We start from the raw sequence: 22,421 nt of genomic DNA on the forward strand, positions 1-22,421 counted from the left end.
AGTTGCGGAAGGAGACGATGCCAATGGGTATCAACCAACCTTGCGAGTGAAGGGCCCAATCTCAGAAGGTCCGGTATCAATGCCGCGAGCTCTGCCCGTTCTTCCTTGCCGTTTGCCTCTAAGGAATACTGTGGGTCGTACCAGATCTGTCACGAAGTTATGGGAACAAAGGGTAAGGCACTTAATGCGACAGTATCATAGGAATTTCAAACTGACACGCATGGCCATCGCAGCCCAGTTGGACTGTACTTCATCGCAGAACCGGCGGAACGACGACGAAGTCTGAGGTTCAGCGGAACTCTGCCTCAGTATCCTTGCACACCCGCTCCGTAGAATATGGAAGTATGGGAACCACCAAGACTCGGCATCTTTCTGGAAAGAATATCAAGCACGCCATGCGAGCCTGTTAAGCGGAGCAGCTGGCGGGGAGGGATCAGAATGGATTTGCGATAATCGACTGACTTTGATGTGTCCCCTTCTGAAGGCCTCTTCCAAAGTTGGCGCAGTAAGTATGCATTTACATATAGCATCTGTGATGCCTGCTTCAACGAGACGCAGCCATCTGATACCCGTAGACGCGATATGGCTCCCAGAGTCCGATCGTAATTCAACCTCCGCTGTCTCTTGCAAAATAAGCAAGATGGTAGGGAGATTCTGGAAGCCAGTGCCGTGAGTGATTTGATAGAAATATGTGGTCAACGTGAGCCCATAACGGAGTCGAGTCAATACAAACTGCTATATGTGAGTACCCTCTTCTGTGGACGTGCATACCTCTGCGGCCTCGTGAGTGCTGGCATGAGATCCGTGTTCTTTGATCATAGTAACGACGCGCTCAGGCTCTGAGTCGAAGACACGCGTCCAGTACTGCTTCGAATGCCTCATCGAGGGTAGAGAAAGAAGGACGGTCGAGATCACTGCACGCCACGGAAGCAATGTCCGTCCGTCCGAAATAAGTTCAACAATAGCCTTCATAATATTTCCCACGGTGTCGGCTCACTTGTTACCTGCCCCTATGGCCCGTGTGGCCCAGAGGACATTCCCCTCCAGACCTTCCCTTTGCATAAAAATTCCCAGACACACCAAATCGTAGGTTCGGTGGCTCCACCCATACAGCTCACATAGCCAAGAAATAAAGCAGCAACGGACAAGGCGCATGTCAACATTGGACGCTAGGGTACATACACAGTTCCACTGTCGAAAGATACCACGACCTCGCCAACAATAAAGATAAACTGCTTAGTGCAGCAATAAAAGCAGGGATAAAAAAGGAGGCTCGAGGCGGAGAGAAAGACGCGTAAACGGCTGGCGCGATACGCTGAAGTATTCAAGAAAAGCGGCCAAGAGATATAGACGTCGAGTCAGAAGGCCGAGAGGCGCGAATAAATATAAGTCATGAAAGAGGGGAAGGAGCGATGAATGCGAAATTCCGAGACAAAGTTAATTGCTGGAACTTGCAAGCATCAATATAGTGACACGTGATGCAAACGCGAGGGCTTTAAGCGATAGCCTGAAGAAGAAAACAGCGAAAAGATAGGCCCAGTCAGCAAGTTACGCCCTATATCAGAGGTCAAAGAGAAGGAGTGCGCACCGATGCGGACTGAAGAGGCGCGACCATCGACGCGCTCACAGAGGGGACAGCGCCCGATGCGGAAGCACCACCAAAGCCACCGGCACCAGCAGATGCAGAAGCACCGTCAGTGGGGAAAGCACCTCCAGACGCAGAGGCACCACCGAAGCCACCTGCAGCGCTGCCGGTGGGGAAAGCACCATCAGCAGAGGCAGAGCCCGAAGGCGCACCACCCTAAAAGCAAGTGCAGCCGAACATCAGCACAATTTCAATTTGGAAGCGTAGGGGGGATGAAAGGCAGAGCAAAGGACACGTACGAAGCCACCAGTCTGAGTGGAGTTGGCACCATCAGTCCCATTCGCAGCACCGGGTGCGCCAAATGAACCGCACGTGGAGTTACCAGAGGCCGTCGAGTTACCAGAGGTTGTCGAGTTGCTGGCAAAGCTGGTGGTGTTGGAGGAGCCTGTTGAGTTGGAAGCGCCGCCGAATGACCCAGTCGAGTTGGTAGGACCACCACCGCATCCTGGGTCGGTGGCGTTGCCGGCATTGGGGAAGCCGGTCGCGGTAGAGTTGTCACCTGGACCTCCAGCGGAGCCAGAGGGAGCAGGGAAGGACGCAGATCCGGAGCCTGAGGGGAAGGCTAGAGTGGCGGAACCCGAAGGGAGGGCCATAGAGACCGTACCGGTGGGAGCGGCGATTGAGGCTGAGGCGGATGACGAACCATCTTGGCGGCGGAGCTGAGCAGTCAGAGCGGTTTGGCGTCATTATTCTAAGCGTGATGGTGAAAGAAAATTGACTACACACCAGGGCAGGAGCTGCACCGACATGGGCAGAGAGCGCAAGGAGAGAGATGAGAGCAGACACGGGTGCGAAGATCATATTGGGAGACGCGTGAATGAAGTGTGAAAAGGCTCTGAGTCGTGCAGGTGCGTGGAAAGTCTGGAAAAGACTGAAGTGCGTAGGACTAGACGCGGACGAAGGGTAGGGATGGAGAGAAAGTAGGGACTGAAATCGATCTCTGACCGAAAGAGAGGAAACTGTGTATGCTGCCGTTCTGTGCAGGCTATGGCACCTCTTATATACGATAGGGGCTCCTTACGACTTCAGAAGATGTATCTGGAAGATTCGAGGGTACGTTGCACTATGAGCAAAGACCCCGTAATGCGGGGGAGGACAAGCGGATGCCGCAGACCCGCAGTATAGACCTTGTTGTCAATTGGCGTGATGTAGAGATCAAAGCGTACGCATCGTATAACGCAATTTCCCCGCAGCCGCAGTTAGAGTACAATGGCCATTCCGAAGAAGAAAGAAAGGACATGGACACAGTAAAGCTAACAGTGAGCAATCCCTCGCCACGGGTCCGACGGCATGGTACCAGCTAGTACCAGAGTAGATCAAAGCACGTACGCAAACATTTTTCATCGAAGCTACCCCAGTCCTGCAGGAATGAATAATTCCATCACGAGGGCGAAAGTTCGGCAATTGTGAGTCTGGGGTGGACATGGGGCCCTTTGATATTTCCTCGCTCCACTCGGAGCATGTATGTAAGTACACAGATCAGGGGAATGTCCACCGCACTCCCCTGTCGTCAGAAGAGTCGAGAGCAAAACGGACAGCAACACCTGCGTCGTCGCTGCGCATGCAGCTGCTCTGCATTATACTTTCTGAGCATCTATCCCGCAGCTGAATGCTGTACTCTATTATATGAGTGTTCGAGAGAGCTCCATACAGATGGAGAAATTGTGCGAGTGCGAGGGACATCATGGATGTAAGCGCAGCGCGTGGATACGAGGTCGATACAGGTCGAACCTACCTTACGCCCTCGAACACTGGCATACGTCAACATCGACTCGAGACTCTGCAAGAATCTTCTCGAAACTCGCATACGTCCAGCCTCGTCGTCTTTCAGCTCTCACGATTGCTCAACAAAGTTACTCACTGGATGGCTGAGAAGCAATGGTAACACCACTTTCGTCAAGTACGCTGTAGCCTGTCTCGTACTACTTACCCGCCTTTGCCATGTCTCTAGATCGCTGATCTCGCGCACAATTTCGGCGCCAGATACCATCTGGGCTGTCAAGATAAAAATGGCCACATACGGATAACGCTATAAATTGCGTGGCGGGTGCGACCACTGGGTCGGATAGTAGGTGGTTATTTTCCGATTGTTTTCCATCGAGCTCATGAAGTTGAGAGTGAGGTCAACTGTCATGGTGTTGACGTAGGCGAGATCAGTGGAGGTGATGAAGGTTCATTGGAGACGGTTGGTTTCCGACGACCGTTATATGTAGTTTGGAATTGGTTTGTGCGGAGGGTGAGCGGAAGCGAAGGCTGCCGTTTGTTCGGTAAGTGTCCCACGTGGACTTTGATCCGCTGTATGGTTGCAAATTAATGTGACACTGATCCGCTTGTATCTTATCAGCAGGCGGAATAGCTTGGCCTGTCATCTCGATCTCAGTCCTGTGCACGACGGTGCACCCTCACCTCTGTACATGTATGATTTCTGTGTTACCTTTCTCTGGTAGGACTGGTCTGTGGCGTCTTGGCTTTCTGGGATCAAGCTTTCGCCACATTTCTCCACGAGTTCTTAGCGTGCATCAACCCGAATAGCGTCAGATGAAACCTCACTAGCGGCAGTCTAAGACCGCGATTCTATAGTGTCTCATTCCCATGCTCAAATTTAACCTGATACTGCAAGCATGCCAAGCGCTCTTGAGCCGATAAAAATGCGTATCGCGGCTGACGCTCCCCAGCTTTCCCCTTTTTCCTCGCTCCTCAAGTGCAGGGTGTAAAAGCAGGCCTCCGGATCAGTTCGTCGAAGTCCACAACGCACCGACAGACCATAATGTTGTTGCAGGCTACCACTCTCCTTTTCTCTTTCGGTGCGATGGGCGCTTACGCTCAGACCTATTCCGCGACGTATCTCCCGGGCAATGCTCCCAAAACGACGGAGGAGGGGCAAAGCGGGACAAACCAGTGCGGTGGAGGCTCCTCTCAGACATCCAACTGTCAGAATGTTTATGGTGCGTGATCCCATTAATAGGAGATATCTTTGGCTGATCGTCATCCATAGTCAACTCCATTGACGACTTCTGTCTTTTCGCACCTCCTGAAACCGGGACCATCGGAGAGACTGAGCGAATTGAGGTCGCATGGTGTATCAAGGTATGTTTTCCTTGGGTAAAATGTCTCTTTACATCCTGATTTATTCTCAATAATCTAGAGTGGTTATGGCACACGTTTGATCCCCGAGGGCGCTATCACAGGAGCTCACTTCGTCCAGACGCCAGACTACGTGCAGATCACTGGTTCGTTGATCTCATCGTCCGTTTCTCTAATTCTGCTTACATCAGATGATAGGTGTTGGTGACTTGACGAAACTCAATATCGCTGCCGGTGACGAGGGAGGCGAGCTTGACCCTCACGGAGCTGACGGCAATGGTAAGGAAGCTTGGCGTTCAAACACGGTTATATATGTTGACTCCTATTCTAGGCAACCCCATTGGCGGTTTGATCTTCTCCTCTGCGTTCGGCCAGCTGCAACAGATCCACGAATGGACGGTGAGTGTGCAGTGCCCGAACTCCACGTCACACATGCTGATATGTATTCTTACGCTAGAACTTCATGGCTGCCGATGAATTCTGTCTGCGCGCTTGCAAGGACGGACCTAATGCTCCTGCCCTTTGCGAGCACATCTATGATGTGATGGGCTGTGCATGGAACATGCCCGGCGATTACAGCAATGACTCCTTCGACTCTTGCGAAGGTGATACCGGAGAGGTAGGCATTCCTTCTGTCTTCGTTTCTGATTGGCATGTAGAGTGACTCACGGTTTGCGATCTTAGCCCATGGGTGTCTACGGCCATTCAACCTTCCATCAAGGAGACCCATCCACCCCGGCCGCCCATCCTGCTCCCTCTTCATCCAACTGTGCCACTCTCACCGCACTCGGGAATGGCGCGACCGCTTCAGGCGTTACCGCCGCCTCGACCTCGTCCGGGGTGAGTTCCACTAGCGTCGTTTCCTCCGCGTCCGCGTCCGCATCCTCAACGGTCACTGCTTCCTCTAACTCCTCGCAGTCCTCTGCCTCATCTACCGGCTCTCTGACATCGAGTGCGTCGAGGAGTGTGGCGAGTGCAACGGGGACGGCGTCGGCAAGTGGGACGAACTCGGCGAATGGCTCTGCGGCGTCGGACTCCACGAGTGGGGCCGTGTTTGGTGTTAGGATGTCGGGTTCTGTCGTTGCTATTGGGATGGCAGCAATTGGGGCTGCGTTGATGATCTGAACGAACACTATGATCTTCTTTGGGGCACCTTACAAGGAGATTTGATAATGCAGCGTAGTTTCAGCTCGGACTTGTTTTTGGTTTCCGTATTTATTACGGTTTGTACTAGGCTCGTAATGACTTTTTCCTGACAACACACCTCATCACATTCCTATTTACGATGACGATGTTTGTAATGTCTCTGGGCTCTGTTGTTACATGCTATAATACTTTGTTGTTGAGCTCAAGTTTTGCTCTCGAGCTTCACCGCCACGGCTACCTGTCGCCACACAGCTGAGCCGTGGCCCATTTCCCACGCAACCATATTGGGCCAACGACCTTTTCCTCTTGGAAAACGGATCAGGCTTCAACTTGAACTTGTACGATATCCATCTCATTATCTCCTCGTCCACCAATGCTAGCACAAGGATAATAATGCTTGTACCTACCATTCTCTGGTCAATACGGTCTCAGAGCTAAAAAAAAATATCTTGAAGCTTGGACTCAACGTGAGAGGTATATGGCCGAGCGCATTTTCGAATCTAATTCGAGTAACCCTAGGGCCAGAACTTATGGATGTATGTGGGTGCGTGTTATCCTATCTCACTATCTACAGTAGGCTCATCATGTTAGATACAGATCGGCGAGGGACTGGAGAGCTATCTTTGGAGTTTATGTGGCGGCAGATGTCCTACCGCTCCTTTTCGACGGCTCTGAGGCTCGTCCGTCTCCTTAGAGCTACCTCTACGACCGACGCACTCTACTCGCTAAACTCGTACACAGGCTATGAGTACCAATAACCCACGAGCTCTCAAGCTCAAGAAGCAGTTTGACCTGCTTATAAATGGGAAGCAGCCTCTAACGAGGCAGAACTATTTGCTCTTCGTCGAGGCTTTATGTCTAGAGCCGAATGTCGCTGCATGCATCAGCAAAGTCGCTGGGAGTCCCAAGGGTCTTGACTGTGTACAGTCATCCATGCGCATCGATCTATCGCCAGCCTTCCTGAATGGAGTCGCCACTGATGTGCTCAAGTACCTCTCCGCCCCTGAGCTCGCAGATATTGGAGGCGGCGTGTACCTCCAACGCGTCGTAACATCCATCGTCGATCCTCCCATCTTTTGGGATGTCTTTCGCATGGCGTTTCAGGCGGGGCAGCTCCAGCATCAAGCCGAGTGTTGTTTCGCCTGGCTCTTGCTTCAACTCGTCTCACTTCCAGGAGACCAATCTACTCCATATCTCGAGCTCGCGGAGGATCCCAGTATCACGGATGCGCTCATCTCCTCATCTTCGGACGATGCACGGTCGTTCGCCCACAAGATCAAACATATTCTCACTACTCGCGGCACAGGCGCGGTCGTCGACCTTGAATACGGCCCCGGTGGCCGTCACGACAACGACTTCACCGACTTCAGGCAGATCGCCATCCTTCCTACTGCCGACGAACTGATGTCCAAGGAGCCCGCCTTTCTCCGTCCAAGCGATGCGCTGGACGTCGTCGAGACCGAAGCCGAGCGTGTGGTCACGCACCTCGACAACCAGTTCCGTTTGATGCGTGAGGATATGTTGTACGAGATGAGGGAAGAGTTGCAGATGAGCGAGGGAAAGATCGCGATAAAGAAGGCGAAGAGGAGGGGGTTTATCATGGATGGACTTCGACTTTTGGATGTCCACTACGAGGATGGGAAGAAGTGCAAGTGGGGTCTCACTTTCCAGTGCCCGGTAGATTTCTGGCAGTTCAAGGGCGTAAAGCCTAAGGACCGCAAGGACTATGCACTGAAGAATCCCAAGATTTTCAGACATCAGTCAATGACGTGTCTCCTTGCAGACGATGGTGTTGTTGCCTTTCCTTCAGTCAACCGCGACCTCGATCTCCTCGCAAAGAATCCCCCAGTCATCGTCTTGCAGGTCGAGGGCCAAAAGACAGCAGCGTACACACTCCTGAAGTTACGCATGGCGAATCGCATCAAGCTCATTCAGATCGACACTGCCGTTTTCTCCTACGAACCCATTCTCACGGCACTCCAGGAGAAACAGGACCTTTCCCTCTCACCAGAGTTGTTGTCGTGGACGACGGAGAGCTCCCTTAGAAGTCCCTTTGACCAGCCTCGATCGGTCGTAGACGCAATCAAGGCGAATCCTGGACAAGACCTTCAACCTCTCCTGAAGTCTAGTCGCTCGATCAAGCTCGACAAGGCGCAGGCAGACTCTCTGCTCGCAGGCCTGACTCAGAAAGTATCGTTGATACAGGGACCGCCTGGTGCGTCGGTGTTCCTTGACTTTTGACGTTCATAACCTTATTCTTCTCTTCAAAAGGCACGGGAAAGTCGTTCATTGGCGCCTTGTTGGCCAAGGCCATCCACGACTTCACGTCGCAGACTATCTTGGTCGTCTGCTATACGAACCACGCCCTCGATCAATTCCTCGAGGACCTTCTGGACACCGGTATCCCAGAATCCAGTATCGTTAGGCTCGGCGGTAAGTCTACCCTGCGCACCGCCAACCTGTCCCTCCGCAACCAGCCAAAGAATGCCGGACCGAAATGGGGGAAGGGCGACTGGAGCGAGATCAACTCCCTTCGAACACAGGCTGACATCCTCGCCGATGCTCTCGTCCGCGATTTCGCTCAATACAAAGCCGCACACGCTAGTGCCGACCAGATCATGATGCATCTGGAGTTTGACCACCCCGAGTACTTCGAAGCATTTCAAGTTCCCACATCGCAGGATGGTATGAGAAGGGTGGGAAAAGGGGGGAAAGATGTTGGCGAGGACTATCTTCTCAACCAATGGCTGAACAACAAGGACGGCGGTATGTTCAAGAATTCTCCAAATATAAAGGATGCTCGGGAGATCTGGAATAAGCCGTCGGATCAGCGACGCGCTGAGGTTCAGCGTTGGCAGGAAGAGATTCTCAAGGATGTTGTCGACCAGTTTGTTGACACCGCGGTTCGGTACAACAAGACCCAGACCGAGATCGACCGAAAGTATGGGGAGAATAATGCAGCGATCTTGTGCAGCAAGCGTATTATTGGGTGTACGACGACTGGAGCGGCGATGCACAGAGAGATAATCGAGGCGTGTAAACCGGACGTCCTTCTGGTCGAGGAGGCCGGTGAGATCCACGAGAGTCACGTTTTGACGGCCCTCTCCTCTCACACCGATCAGCTCATTCTGATTGGTGACCACAAGTGAGTTTTCGCTTTGTTGGCAGTATCGAAATACTGACTGGTTCCATGAACAGGCAACTGCGACCCAAGGTCAACAACTATCTGCTTTCGGGTACGTGATTGCGACTTGCTCGACCGCTCATATATTCTGTCTCACAATTTTGGTAAACGCCAGTCGAGAAAGGCGAGGGCTATGACCTCAACCGAAGTCTCTTCGAACGTTTGGTGCTTAGAGACTACCCCCACACGACTCTTCGCGAGCAACACCGCATGCGACCAGAGATATCAGAGCTTGTTCGTCACCTCACATATCCGGATCTCCTTGATGCTCCCAGGACCAAGGGCCGAGCCGACCTCATGGGCATCCGTGACAATGTCGTCTTCATCAACCACGATCATCCGGAAGACGAAGACTCTCAGCTAGAAGAGCGTAGGGACATGAACGCCAAGTCCTCGAAACAGAACAAGTGCATTGAGCAATCTCTGAACCTGAATATACAACTGGCATACTGACTCTGTTCGCAATCCAGATTCGAAGTCGATTTGGTTTTGATGATTGTCCGCTACCTTGGTCAACAGGGCTACCGTTCAGACCAGATCGTCATTCTCACCCCTTACCTGGGTCAGCTTCGGCAACTTAAAGACGCCCTCTCGAAAACCAACGATCCAGTCCTCAACGATCTCGATACGCACGACCTCGTCAAAGCCGGTCTTATGTCACCTTCAGCAGCAAAGGTTACGAAGACGCCTATACGTCTTGCTACCATAGGTGTTTTCCCCTCTCAAACAACTTCTCAACCAACAGCCTACTCATATACTTCTTAGACAACTATCAAGGCGAGGAGAGCGACATTGTCGTTTGCTCCCTCACCCGAAGCAATCCGTCAAATGACATCGGCTTCATGGTCTCTTCAGAACGAGTCAACGTCCTTCTTTCCCGAGCTCGCATCGGACTCATCCTCATCGGCAACATGCATACATTTATGCACTCTCGAAAGGGCGGCGAGGTTTGGAAGAAATTGTTGGAGTTCCTGAAAGAGAAGGGCCATATCTACGACGGACTGCCTACGCGATGTGAGCGCCACCCGGATCGACTGGCGCTTCTGAAGTGTGCAGACGATTTTGACAAGGAGTGTCCGGATGGCGGTTGTACTCAACCTTGGTATGTCTCGTCCACCTGTACGCCGTAATATTTCCATTGACCCAGACGGAACTTAGTGGAACCATGTTGAGCTGCGGTCTCCACGCTTGCCCATCGAAATGTCACCAACTCTCCGACCACTCAAAAATGGCATGCGAATACATCATCTATTCGACTTGTTCGAAAGGTCATCGTCAGCAATACAAGTGCCACAAGGGACCTCCTGCGTCATGTACGAGGTGCGACGCGGACCAGAAGGCGGCGGAGAATCGAAAGCAGGAGGAATTCGCGCGGCAGGAGAGACGTGACGCCGATCAGCGCAAACACGATCAGAAAATGGCTGCATTGAACGATGAGATGGCTCGTAAACAGGCTGCACTCCGCGATGCCCAGCTCGAGCAAGAGAGGATGGACGCAATCCTTCAGAAGGAGAAGGATTTGCAGAACATGGCCAACTTCACAGCACAGGCGATACATAACATATCTGCTGCGCCACCTCCCGCGCCCTCTCCGCCCCCCGTACAATCTGCTAGTACTAGTGCCGAGCCTTCGTCCTCTTGTCCCCAGGGGCAGCGCAGCCACCCGCCTCCCCAAGCTCCAACGAAGGACAGGGCCAATTCTCCTCAACCCGCTCTTCGTGTGGCCGAGTCCGAAGCGAGGAAGCAGTGGCAGCATCAGAAAGACATGGAAGGAGCTTCAAACGACGCGATAGACTCTATCATGGAGATGACGGGCCTAGAAGATGTCAAGATGCAAGTCCTCAGGATCAAAGACAAAGTTGATACGACCAAGAGGTTTGTACTGTGATAAATTTCTGACAGCTGGCACATTTAAATTTGCATTTGTACAGACAGGGCACGTCCCTAGCTGGGGAGCGTTTCAACGTCTCTATGCTTGGTAATCCTGGAACCGGTAAATCCTCATCGATATTATCGACGATACACACTTACTCATCTTTTCTCCAGGCAAAACCACAGTGGCCCGACATTATGGAGCCTTCCTTGCGAGCGTTCAGGTCATTCCCGGAAATATGTTCATCGAAACGACGGGCTCTCGTCTTGCTAACGATGGAGTTCCCGGTGCAAAGAAAACCATCGAGACCTTGATAAACGCTGGAGGTGGAACCATCTTCGTCGACGAGGCCTATCAACTCACCAGCGGTCAGAATCATGGAGGTGGCCAGGTTCTCGACTTTTTGCTAGCAGAGATGGAGAACAACGTTGGTAAGATCGTCTTCATCTTTGCGGGTTACAACAAGGAGATGGAGAAGTTCTTTGTAAGTTCATGAATCTCATGCTACCTTTCGGAGCTTACGAGTCGTATTCAGGAACACAACACTGGTCTTATGAGTCGCGTTCCTTACACTCTACAATTTAAGGATTACGAGGACCCGGAGCTCTTGAGTATGCTCGAAGCCATGGTAGAGAAGAAGTGGAGGGGGAAAATGTGTATCGAAGAGGGTGTAGAGGGTCTCTATGGACGTATTGTTGTGAGGCGCTTGGGGCGCGGACGCGGGCGGCCTGGTTTCGGTAACGCAAGGTCGCTACAGATCATGTTCAGCAATATCTGTGAGCGACAGGCCACTCGGCTAAGCGAGGAACGTAGGAAGGGGATGCGGCCTGACGACTTTCTCATCACGAAGGAGGACCTGATAGGACCAGATCCATCGAAGGTTATGGCGGAGAGTAAGGCTTGGAAGAAGATGCAGACGATGATTGGTCTGACCGCGGTGAAGAAAACGATCGCCAATTTCTTCTTTTCTGTCGATACAAACTACCACCGAGAGTTGCAGGAGAAAGCTCCCATGCAGGTGTCACTCAACCGCGTGTTCCTTGGATCTCCAGGTGAGTATACTGACTTTCATGTAGAAGTCTGCTAACCTCATAGACTTTCGATGCCAGGTACGGGGAAGACTACAGTCGCAAAGCTTTACGGTCAGATCTTGGCAGACCTTGGGCTGATTAGCAACGGTGAAGGTGTGATTTCACTCCAGTGTCTCTCTCGGTTCCGTATTGACCAGATCTCTGTCTTTTTTCTTCGCCGAAGTTGTCGTCAAAAACCCAGCGGACTTCATTGGAAGCGCTCTGGGTCAGTCCGAGAGTCAGACCAAGGCTATCCTTGCCACTACGGTTGGGAAAGTCTTGATCATCGATGAAGTACGTAGCTCGGCCATCATATTACGCATATCCTCATAGTCTCTCTAGGCGTACATGTTATATGGCGGCTCAGGAAATGCTGGCGGGGTTTCAGATCCGTACAAAACGGCTGTCATCGACACCATCGTCGCCGAGGTGCAGAGCGTTCCAGGAGAGGATCGTTGCGTTCTCCTATTGGGATACAAGTCCCAGATCGAGGATATGTTTCAGGTGCGCCCGACATGGCGACTCGGGGATCACTGTCTCATCGATTTATTCCAATTCAGAACGTGAATCCGGGCTTAGCACGACGCTTCGCTATCGAGAACGCATTCCACTTCCATGATTACTCAGATTCCGAGCTCATGCAGGCTTTGGAGTGGAAGTTGAAGGACCAGGAGCTGCGTGCTACGGATGCAGGCAAGAACGTCGCCCTAGAAGTTCTCAGTCGTCTACGAAACAGACCCAATTTCGGGAACATAGGCGAGGTAGGTCATTGTCTGAAGTTGTTTTACGACCACTGGCTAAATCGATGCGAACTTTAAGGTCGAGAATCTTCTGTCCCAAGCCAAGAATCGGTGGCAACAACGTCAATCTGATTTGCCTATGGATCTGCGCTCCGCAGACGCGCCATTCGAGCCTCAAGATTTCGACCCCGACTTCGAGCGTGGCAAGACCGCTGCCACAAACTTATCGAAACTCTTTGAGGATGTTATCGGCTGTGATGATATCGTTGCAAAGCTGGCTGGCTGGCAGCGTATGACGCAAAACCTCAAGAACAAAGGGAAGGATCCACGCCAAACCGTTCCAACGACATTCATCTTCAAGGGCCCACCGGGGACAGGCGAGTTGATCATCTTCCCAAAATCAAATGTAGTTGCTGACAGAATAGACAGGCAAGACTACGACCGCCAGAAAGATCGGCTCGGTATTCTATGATATGGGGTTCCTCTCTTCTACGGAGGTCATCGAGTGCTCTGCCAGTGATCTTGTAGGCAGTTACGTCGGTCACACTGGCCCGAAAACGAAGAAGATGTTCGAGAAGGCTCTAGGACGCGTTCTGTTCGTAGATGAGGCATACAGGCTTAGCGAAGGGCATTTCTCCAAAGAGGCCATGGACGAGATCGTTGGCATGCTGACTCAAGAGGCTTTCAAGGGAAAGCTCATCGTAGTCCTGGCGGGCTACGATCGCGAGATGGACGACCTGATGCGGGTGAACCCAGGACTCTCCAGCCGTTTCCCCACAGAGATCATCTTCCGAAACATGCCTCCTGAATATTGCCTGGAGGTCCTCAGACGGAAGCTGCTGAAGGATAACGTTCGCGTCGATGGGCTAGATGATCAGTCTTCCACAGATTACCTTCACATGAAAGATCTGCTTCACGAGCTTTCTTCATTTCCATCGTTTGGCAATGCGAGGGACATGGAGACGCTCTCAAATCAGATGATGGAGGTCGTATTCTCTGCTCCAAGCTCAGAAGATTTCGCCGAGGATAGCTCTAGCGAGTTCCGTCTTACTGCAGACCGAGCCATAGCCTGCATCGAAACCATGTTGTCTGGAAGACGGTCGCGCACAGCTCTCCCAAGCAGCCCTGCTCTGTCACATCATCTACCACAGCTATTTCCTGGTCTACAAGACCCTCCTACCCCTCCGACTATCCGCACAGCGCAGAACATCAAACAAGAAACTGCACCTCCACCGCCCCGTGTTGACGAGCAGTCGACTGCACCTGATGGCCGAGACCCTGGTGTCTCAGACGAGGAGTGGCGCCAACTCCAGGAAGCCAAACGTGCGGCAGAAGAGGAAGAGAAGCGTACTATCCAGCGGATGAGGTTGCTTGAGAAGGAGCGACAAGAGGCTGAGGAGCGCGAGGAGAGAGCGAAGGCTGAAGCCGAGAGGCTGAAACTTGCAGCTGCGAAAGCGAAGGATGATGCCGAACGTGCAGAGTTGATGCGGAAGAGAGAGCAGGAGAGGATCAAGGCGGCGAAGGCGAGAGAAGAACAAGAGAAGCGACGTGCTGCTTTGGAAGAGGAGAATCGCAAGCGGAAAGAAGAGGCCCAAGTCCAGACGAAGCTACGCAGCATGGGCGTTTGTCCAATGGGTTATCGGTGGATTAAACAGCCACATGGTTATCGTTGCGGTGGCGGCAGTCATTTCGTAGACAATGCATCCCTGGGGCTCTGATACACGCGCTTTCGTGTCTGTTCGTTCGAAGTATTTTGTGTTGCAGTCAAGTCACGATATTTGTCTTGTCAATTGTAGTATCATCTTCCCAATGCTCTGTAGTCGAATCATGTAGATATTCAGCTCATTCTGGTCCAAGAATATGTGCATATGTTTGCTTCCAACATGAGTATTTCTTGTGCACGCCTCGTTACTCTCAAAGTGGCTCCACCGACGCCACAACACCGTCCATATCCTTGTCTCCCTTCACACCGGCACTCCCATTGCTGCTGATTGACCTCCTCCTAACAGCTTCTTGCTTTCCATAATCATATCCCTGAATCTCGTCGTCCATCCCCGACTCATCGATCTCCTCAAACCTCTTTCCAATTTGGATGCCTTGAGGAGGAAATACGCGGCTCAGAGTATAGTACACGAGCGCCGAAACTCCGAAACCGGTAAACCACGACATCTCGTAAATGCGGGTGGCACTTAACGGGACAGTCTGTCCTGCGACGCCGGCAAAGCCAACGACGTTTATGCATATACCGGCGATATAGGCGGCGTAGGCTCTATATGGCACGGTCGTCAGCCCTCTGGAGGAGAGGTTATATGGATGCAGCGGAGAAAGAAACATGCCGGAAGTTGACGCCGTAGGTATAGCTATACCACCCATCTTTTCGCGCGTTGTAGAGGTCAGCAACTCGATAGTGCCCTTTGCGGATGAGATAGTAGTCCGTTATCTGCATTCGGCCCAGTAAAGTTCCATGATTGATCGTCATGTCCGCGCAGCGAGATCAAAGAAGCAAGAAATACACACCATAACGCCAGCGATCGAGCTCAAGAATACTGAGTACGCAGAAAGGTACGTCGCAAAAGTGGTGCCATCCTTGAGCAAATTCCATGGGCACATGCAGAGACCGACAATAGCTGCAACATATCCACCACGACGGATATTCTGAGCAGGAGAAAGGTTGGTGAGCGGTGAATTCACTGCCAGATGGGCACAGGCTGTGGAGTGGGAAACGTACGATGAAACGAGGGAATAGCGCTGTCAGGTCACAACCCGCAGAAATTGAGTTCGCGGAGATGTTGGTTCTGGGAGCGGGCGAGGGTGTTCAATCGATCCGTAAAATTGAATGGAAATACTAAAAACGTACCCTAACTGTAGGGAGAGACAGCCTATGTCAAAGGCACGAAGAGGTAGAGATAGGGTATTGTATTGGATGCGACGTACCTGCGCAATAATGAACGAAGCAGCGATGAACCATACCTGTAAGAATAGACCAAGCACCGAGACAGTCAATACCCAGAAGAATACCCGGAACTGATCACCTCTTCTCCGTCTTCCTCATAGACTGAAACGCTAAAAAGCACCACAACGCTCTGGCACCTTCCTTGCCTTGTGCGACGTGGCTCTAAGAGGAAAGAATATGCACGTACCCCAAATCTCGTCGCATGGCTTGGATTCCCGTCCAAGAACATCCCCAGAAGGTCAACAGGTGACCATACCGTCTCCCCAAATATAACGGTCGACGAGGAACTAACGATAATGCCAATGAAGCTGACAAGGCTGAAAGTGAGCGGAACCGAGAGGAGTTGAGGAAGACCAGCGGCTGAAGGTCGTGTAGCACGGGAGGCGAAGTCTGGTGCATTTCTGGGTGAATGACGAGATGTGAAAACGAATTGAAGAGAGAACGAATCGAGAGGTTAGCTTGGTGATGTCAAAAAGACGTGGGCGCGGGGTCGAGCAACATAATACGGGTCAGATCGGGAAGGCTCCAAGGGGTTGAAATGGTAGAAAGAGGGGAGAGGGAGATGAAAGGGAGCAAGAACGAGGCGAAATGAGATGTACGAACGTGACCAGGGTAGCCATATTACTGATACAAGACATGAGGTTCGTCACCATGCCCTATCCGGCGCATTCATGAAGTCCAAAAATCAAGACCACACGTGCAGGTCAATACCATAACAGCAAGCAAGCTCCAGAATACTACAATAAGCCCAAAAGCCGTACTCACCCATCCAAGAGCGCTCCCATGAAGGGTTGCGGGTTGGTGAATGATCGGGCCAACGCCCTTCGCCTGATTGACGACGTAAAAGAGACAGATGTTAGCGCTATCAGCCGGTGTTAAAGAAGGCGAAGAGGGAGGATTGTGGCATGAACGGAGGCGATGAACGGCGAAACCTAGGCACTGAGTCAAACGCACCTTGACGATGCACCAGATAAAGAAAGTGATGCCCGCTGTAGGCGCCACGATCGCTTTGAGCGTAAACAGATGGCGACTGTAAGTGCGAAATCAAAGCAAGGCCACAACGCGACCACAGTCAGTATCATTATCACAGTGAGGATCAAATCGAGAAACACGTCGTGTATGAGTGGTGTCGGCTATGCTCCGAGAGCGCGAAGGAGTAAATATGTGATTAAGACCGAGATGGGAAGGGTTGAAAAGCGAATAGAAGACAGACATGCATTTTGTGGATGGGAAACCAGATCGCCGGGAGAGAGATGAGCCAGAAGAGGAAAAAGCACATGAAGTCTTCTGTGGTCGTCCCCGAGGATGCAGGTAAATGGTTGGCTATAATACCGCGTCGACCAGTATGTCGATATTAGCGCGTGTGTCCTAGGGTGTCAGCGCAGGAGTGACGTACGAATATTCTGAATGCTGGGCCACATTGCTCGCAGCATGACCTTGACATAGCCATGACCCACATCCTTGAGCACCGTAATGACTTGAGCGCCACGACAAGATACTCACCTTCATACAATCCCCCCCAATACTGGCCTGCACACCATACCATATACTGATATAGCACCGTCAACGTCAGATCCATCGATTCACACCGGTAATCCAAAGACCGCAGTTCCGCTCACCATGCCATAACACCGCGATTAAAAACACACCACATACTACCCCACAATCCGAAGCTCGTCCTCGCAACGACCGGGAAAGTGATATGATACACCGCACCCGGCCGGGCATTCGCAACGATGAAGGGTGCGACTACGCCGTAGCCTATCCAAACGCAGATCCAAGCTTGCCACCAGGAGAGGCCTGCTTGAACCATCGTGGAGGCAATCATCCACCTGGCATGATTATCATCGTCGCGGACAAGAAATGTTCCGTGTGGCGGTCATGTGGCGGCGTCAGCATAATCTCGTCCGAATACACTGACGAGGTGTGGAGACTGACGTGTTGACGTTGAAACTGTCTGCTATCCAGCTGAAAGGGCATTCCAGTGTCAGTCGCAATTTGAGAGACGAACATTCAAATCATGGCAAGGCTCACAATGCTATAAAGTTGATCGTCGACCATGTCTGCTTCTCAGGGCCTACAGGAAGCAGATCCTCGCTCTTTCATATCGTACCCAGCAAAGGAATTCAAGCGAGATGATTATCAGTTCACATTGCGAATGCACGGTCACGGTCCTGAATGTACAAATGAAGCACACCGTCAAAAAAAGCTGCGACCAACTCAAGCTCCTATCGAATCCGGGGACTTCAGCCCAACCAAGAGCCTTCCCAAAGGCAGTCATATTCGATCGTTTCGTATTTTCGAGAGTACCGATTGATGGTGAGAGACACGGAGGTGATGTACTCGCGTTCCAAGCCCCGAACTTGACGTCGATGATGGTGGTGCTCAGCAAAGGAACACGCACACTGTCAAACGAGCGCGCACAAACTCGGAGTGGCTTCCATAACGTACCCAAGCATATCACGGTTCCAGAAAAAAATCGTCCAAGCGAAGGCTCGAGAAGTCGAGTGAGTTGGTGGCACTGCCGTAGAGATAAGGAAGAATCATGAGGTTGCGGCTCCCCGTGGGCACCATAAGCTCGAATGGTCTCCAAGATCAATCCACAAACCATGTGTCGCGTCACAAACCATCATCGACAACAGTCGCTTCTCCATTTGCAGCCATGCAGGGCATCTCGCATTGATAACGAAAAGTTCGCCGCCGCGAGACTTGGGCGTGGGACGACAAGGGTTGCCTTTTCGGGACCAGAGGTTGGATACGCGGTCACGTGGCAGATGTTCCAAGTCGCGTCCTGTCGCGTCGCGGCGAGCCGCCGGCATACGAATAGCGAACTCAGGAGGAACACCTAGAAGAAACTCCAAGAAGTGTTATTCGCGAGCAGCCAACACAGTGCAGTAAGAGTAACAGGAGCTACCCAAACGAGACGAAATGGTAGCCATGCCTTGGTCGAGCGTAAATGAACACAAACTTCAAGCTGAGTGCGTTGAGACAAAACAAAGCGAGAGGGGGACGAGGTGGATAGAACGATGCAGAGGTAACCAAGAGATCGCAAAAGGTAGACTGTGGACGGGGACGGCTAAAATGAGAAATGCAAGAGGCAGGAGTCAGGAAGGAAATCCATGAGTCTGGGCCATGCAAGGTATCCGGTATATGTAGGGGAACGTGGAATGAACAATTGCTTGGGGTGCACAGTGAAGCCGAGTCCCATTGAAGGATTACATATGTACGGTGATAATGGAAAAGATTGGCTGTAAGAAAAAGAAAGAGGGATGCGAGCGGTGAACAGTAAATATCGGAGTGCAGGTATCGGCTTGGAGCGTGTTGTCGAGGAAATGGGATGCAGGTTGGTACGGAGGACGAGTGGGACGGCATGCACAGTATTCTGAACGATTGAAGTACATGCGACAAGCAGAGAATGGGTGATAAATATTGGGTGTTGGGATGTCCCATTGAATTTCGAACGCAAGTATGCACGAAAGAAGATATATGTTCATAGAGATCCCGTAGTCATGGCGTAGGGAGGATGGACGTTGAACACAGGGTTCGCTTGTCGTATCACCACGCGGGGTTGAATGCTATGTCACCGAACGCAAACGCGCCACCGGTACCACGAGACGCAGCGAAACGCTTCGCGGAGGGCGAAGGCGAGGAGAACGTGAAAGCGGCATAGATCTCCTTGCGTTCAGGGGTGGAGAAATCTTTGGAAGGCCCTTTGTCTTTCCTCAAAGCTTCCGAGATCGCTGCGACGGAAGGGAGTGCTGCTGGCGGGGGTGAAGAGGCGCGAGCGGACCCGCGAGAGCGAACACTCTGGGAAGGCGTTTTGGCGAGTAGATCGTTTTTGGAGGTGACTCGGATCTGTGCGAAACAGGAATGTGAATCTACAAAGAAAAAGGTACAAAAAATTATAGAGGATTACCTGAGGGCTAGGCTTCTTGCGCAAGGGAAGATCACTGGCAATCATTTGCTCATAAGCCTCAGAGACATCGGCGAGAGGCGAGACGGTGAGGTCGTAGCATTTCGCATCGATCACCGCCTGAGCCTGCTCACTCAGGGCCTTCATCGTCTCCTGCTCATCCACCATCGTCTTCGCCTTTGCCTTCTCGACCGCCTTCACCACCTTCGCGTCCTTCACCACCTTTGCGTCCTTGACCTCAGACTCCTCCTCAACCTTCGGCATCTCCGCCACCTTCTTAGTCAAACCCGCCCTGGAGTCCTTCTTACGTGGGATCTTGGACTTTGATCGCAAGTCCGTTAGGGTAGACTTTGTAGACTTGGCAATAAGGGTGTTGGAAGAGGTCGAAGAGGTCGAGGTCGACGCAAGCCTGCGCTTCTTCATCTCAGGCTTATCCTTCTCGATCCTTTCGGCCTTTGGAAGGAAGAGTTTGGTAGTCAACGCACTCTTTCCCTTACTATCCTTCCCCTTTTGCTTCAGGGCGCCATCAAGACCAAGTCGAACGCTCGTAATCGGGTGGAGGTTCTCCTTTTCGCTAGAGGTCGCGAATGAAGGAGCAGGAGCAGGAACGTTGGTGTTCGAAGAACCAGCGGATTTGTCTTGGGTGAGAATAGCAGCGGTGTTGTTGGAGCCCTTTTTGGTCCTAGGGCGTACGGGGGCCTCGTCGACGAAGATAGTAAATGTACGAGCTGTGGTAGCGGTGGTGGCCATTGTCATATCACTGTGCCGTGTTGCTGGCAATTTGTCGTAGTCGTGTGGTAGCGCAGATACAAGTGAGATGTGTAGAGATATGTTGTGTCGTTGAACCAAGAAGATAAAATGTCACAATCGGATTGATCAAAGGTTGTCGGTCGATGGCACGGGTGGCGGTCACAGATGGAAGCGACTGTTGACGACGACAACGAGCAGAGTTCAACCGCTTGCCGCGAATTTGAAACTCCGCCGGAGCGTGTCCCGCGCGTTTTCCTTTCGATCTCACGTGATCGAGTTATTCTGTGGCACTCACTCATTTTCAGTTTCTCTTGACCCCCTCGACGACTTGCCTTGATTTTTCGTATTCCACTGTTCTGTTGTCTATTTTCTATGTTTCATTTTCCCCAGGTGAGTTCTTTTCCATAAGTGACACATGCGGCGTCGAACCTAGACCTTACCAGGATGCATGTTCATCGACTTGGCTCAGTCCTTCGCCGGAGTTGATGGGAAAATGTGTAGTTGTACCAGTCAATAAGGCGCTGCCATCGATGTTCTATCTCACATTATAGGAGGAGAACATGGTCCGCTTACTGAGATCACTGGACCTCCTGACTGCCACCAGATATCTGAAGTGCCCAGTTCACCGTTCCGGGAAAATCTCCTATGCCTGGACAGCTCAAGAGGAAGGGATATGGCACGCTCTCTTCGTGGTCTTTCGCGTTACCTTCTAAAGCTTTGACACATCTATCAACGGGTAAGCATGAATGCCCAATTTTGAAACCGCAGCCGGTGCTTTCGATTGTCTTCGTAACAGATCAATTTCACATGAATAGTATCTCAATGTTGCCTCTATCTAGAGCTGGTACATGTCGGGTCTTACTCCACTTTGCCATCTCGACATGTGGTGTCGAAACGTCTATATATCTTCTCAGAAGACGTTTGCTCCTCCAGATTTCAATGTCATTTCAGGGTGTTCGGGTATTGTGTGTCACTGAATGTGATATTTATACATCGCTTTGCACCACCAGCATCGAAGGCAAATTCTCATCTACACCCTTTTGTCATGCGTAAGGATCGTGGAGGAGCTCAGTCGGGTACCTATCCGAGAGACCAAGAATACTTTTATGGATCATGTCTCGCCCTTGTTACCAGTTGACTAGCGAAATATGGCGAGGTCAGGTTAGTCTATCCGGCGATGGCTGCTTTCAAATCGAAAGAGCATCCGCTTGATCAAGACGACAGAGATTCCGCTCCGTTCCTCAGATACGATTGCATGCCATGCCCGATATTATGCCAGGCAAGAAATATAGGAACATATGCTCTGTTCCCGGTGCCGGCCCTGGGGTGGCCCCACGTCGAACCTGCCTGGAACGGAGGTCAACTCGTTCGTTATCCCTATCTCCATGACGTTGTATGCGTCTCCCAAATGTTCCTGTTCGTCATCGTCGACGTTGAGGGCGTGAACCTTTACCGCTCTACCGTGCTATCTTTACACAATTCGTTTGCCCCTGTGGTAAAGAGTGCAAGTGGAATGTGCTTCGACTTCGGTGCCGTGCACCTTATTGCCGCCATTTCGCTCCGAAATTCTCGGATTTGACCTGGTCCCATCGGCTGCGATATTTGCATAATAAAGCTTATATGGCACGAGCATATCCTTGGACGCAGGTTTTTTTTGGACGCTGTATGGATCGCGGCTCGGGAGGGATATATATCGAGCGAGCGTTGGCTCCTGAACGAGGAGCCGTACAAGCTGACAGGGGGAGCCGAAGAGCCGGCGGGAGAAGACGCAGGGTCTTTGTACCGATCTGACGTTTTGCGTTCATTTTCCGTTTGCGGCTTCACATACGATCTCGGCCTGTGCACGTCTGTCAGATCTGGCTTGACTCCCTGGAGTACAAGTATGGCCGATCTAGCTTCCGCCCATGCTCTCTGCTCTCGCCCGGAACGTGTTACGCTCATGGTGGACACGCCCAAGCCTCCCCGCCATCACGTTCTCCACACGTAAAACCCACTCGCCGCTTTCGCATCTACACCTTCTGCTTTGACCTGCCCAAGTCCACCTCTCGCTCCTTCCGACGAGG

General features: G+C 51.8%; 4 protein-coding genes across 4 annotated transcripts; 2 read left to right on the forward strand and 2 right to left on the reverse strand.

Moving 5' to 3' along the window:
• Window positions 1-4,454: 4,454 nt before the first annotated feature.
• On the forward strand, window positions 4,455-5,854 carry STEHIDRAFT_52679 (uncharacterized protein; the record flags this gene model as incomplete). Its single annotated transcript, XM_007301439.1, has 7 exons — window positions 4,455-4,590; window positions 4,641-4,732; window positions 4,791-4,875; window positions 4,928-5,008; window positions 5,061-5,128; window positions 5,187-5,348; window positions 5,414-5,854. The coding sequence occupies 7 exons, from the start codon at window positions 4,455-4,457 to the stop codon at window positions 5,852-5,854; spliced, it is 1,065 nt and encodes a 354-aa protein (XP_007301501.1).
• Window positions 5,855-6,348: 494 nt separating this feature from the next.
• On the forward strand, window positions 6,349-14,460 carry STEHIDRAFT_94158 (P-loop containing nucleoside triphosphate hydrolase protein; the record flags this gene model as incomplete). The annotated part of the gene is given in 17 exon segments (XM_007301930.1): window positions 6,349-6,419; window positions 6,473-8,090; window positions 8,147-9,020; window positions 9,074-9,111; window positions 9,175-9,466; window positions 9,530-9,768; window positions 9,825-10,161; window positions 10,218-10,934; window positions 10,991-11,052; window positions 11,106-11,416; window positions 11,468-11,984; window positions 12,042-12,116; window positions 12,187-12,296; window positions 12,345-12,506; window positions 12,563-12,763; window positions 12,822-13,148; window positions 13,168-14,460. The coding sequence occupies 16 exon segments, from the start codon at window positions 6,620-6,622 to the stop codon at window positions 14,458-14,460; spliced, it is 7,026 nt and encodes a 2,341-aa protein (XP_007301992.1). The 5' UTR covers window positions 6,349-6,419; window positions 6,473-6,619.
• Window positions 14,461-15,047: 587 nt separating this feature from the next.
• Window positions 15,048-17,976, reverse strand: STEHIDRAFT_129629 (uncharacterized protein; the record flags this gene model as incomplete). Its single annotated transcript, XM_007301931.1, has 14 exons — window positions 15,048-15,182; window positions 15,260-15,397; window positions 15,471-15,537; window positions 15,600-15,604; window positions 15,677-15,712; window positions 16,452-16,523; window positions 16,650-16,725; window positions 16,913-17,018; window positions 17,092-17,131; window positions 17,199-17,244; window positions 17,315-17,527; window positions 17,634-17,663; window positions 17,730-17,794; window positions 17,893-17,976. 14 exons carry the CDS (start codon window positions 17,974-17,976, stop codon window positions 15,048-15,050), a joined length of 1,113 nt encoding a protein of 370 aa, XP_007301993.1.
• A 739-nt stretch (window positions 17,977-18,715) lies between these two features.
• STEHIDRAFT_166993 (uncharacterized protein) lies at window positions 18,716-20,430 on the reverse strand. Its single transcript, XM_007301932.1, has 2 exons — window positions 19,612-20,430; window positions 18,716-19,550 (listed from the first exon to the last, which is right to left on the reverse strand). Exons 1-2 carry the CDS (start codon window positions 20,362-20,364, stop codon window positions 19,251-19,253), a joined length of 1,053 nt encoding a protein of 350 aa, XP_007301994.1. The 5' UTR covers window positions 20,365-20,430; the 3' UTR covers window positions 18,716-19,250.
• Between the last annotated feature and the right edge of the window lie 1,991 nt (window positions 20,431-22,421).

Source organism: Stereum hirsutum (assembly GCF_000264905.1).
Source record: "Stereum hirsutum FP-91666 SS1 unplaced genomic scaffold STEHIscaffold_4, whole genome shotgun sequence".
Taxonomy (NCBI): Eukaryota; Fungi; Basidiomycota; class Agaricomycetes; order Russulales; family Stereaceae; genus Stereum; species Stereum hirsutum.

Bases quoted from the DNA above. Each gene is read 5' to 3' on its own strand.
- STEHIDRAFT_166993 (XM_007301932.1), bottom strand. From the start codon at position 20,364: ATGACAATGGCCACCACCGCTACCACAGCTCGTACATTTACTATCTTC. The intron at 19,551-19,611 runs GTAATCCTCTAT...TGTTTCGCACAG, and splicing joins GCAAGAAGCCTAGCCCTCAG to ATCCGAGTCACCTCCAAAAA.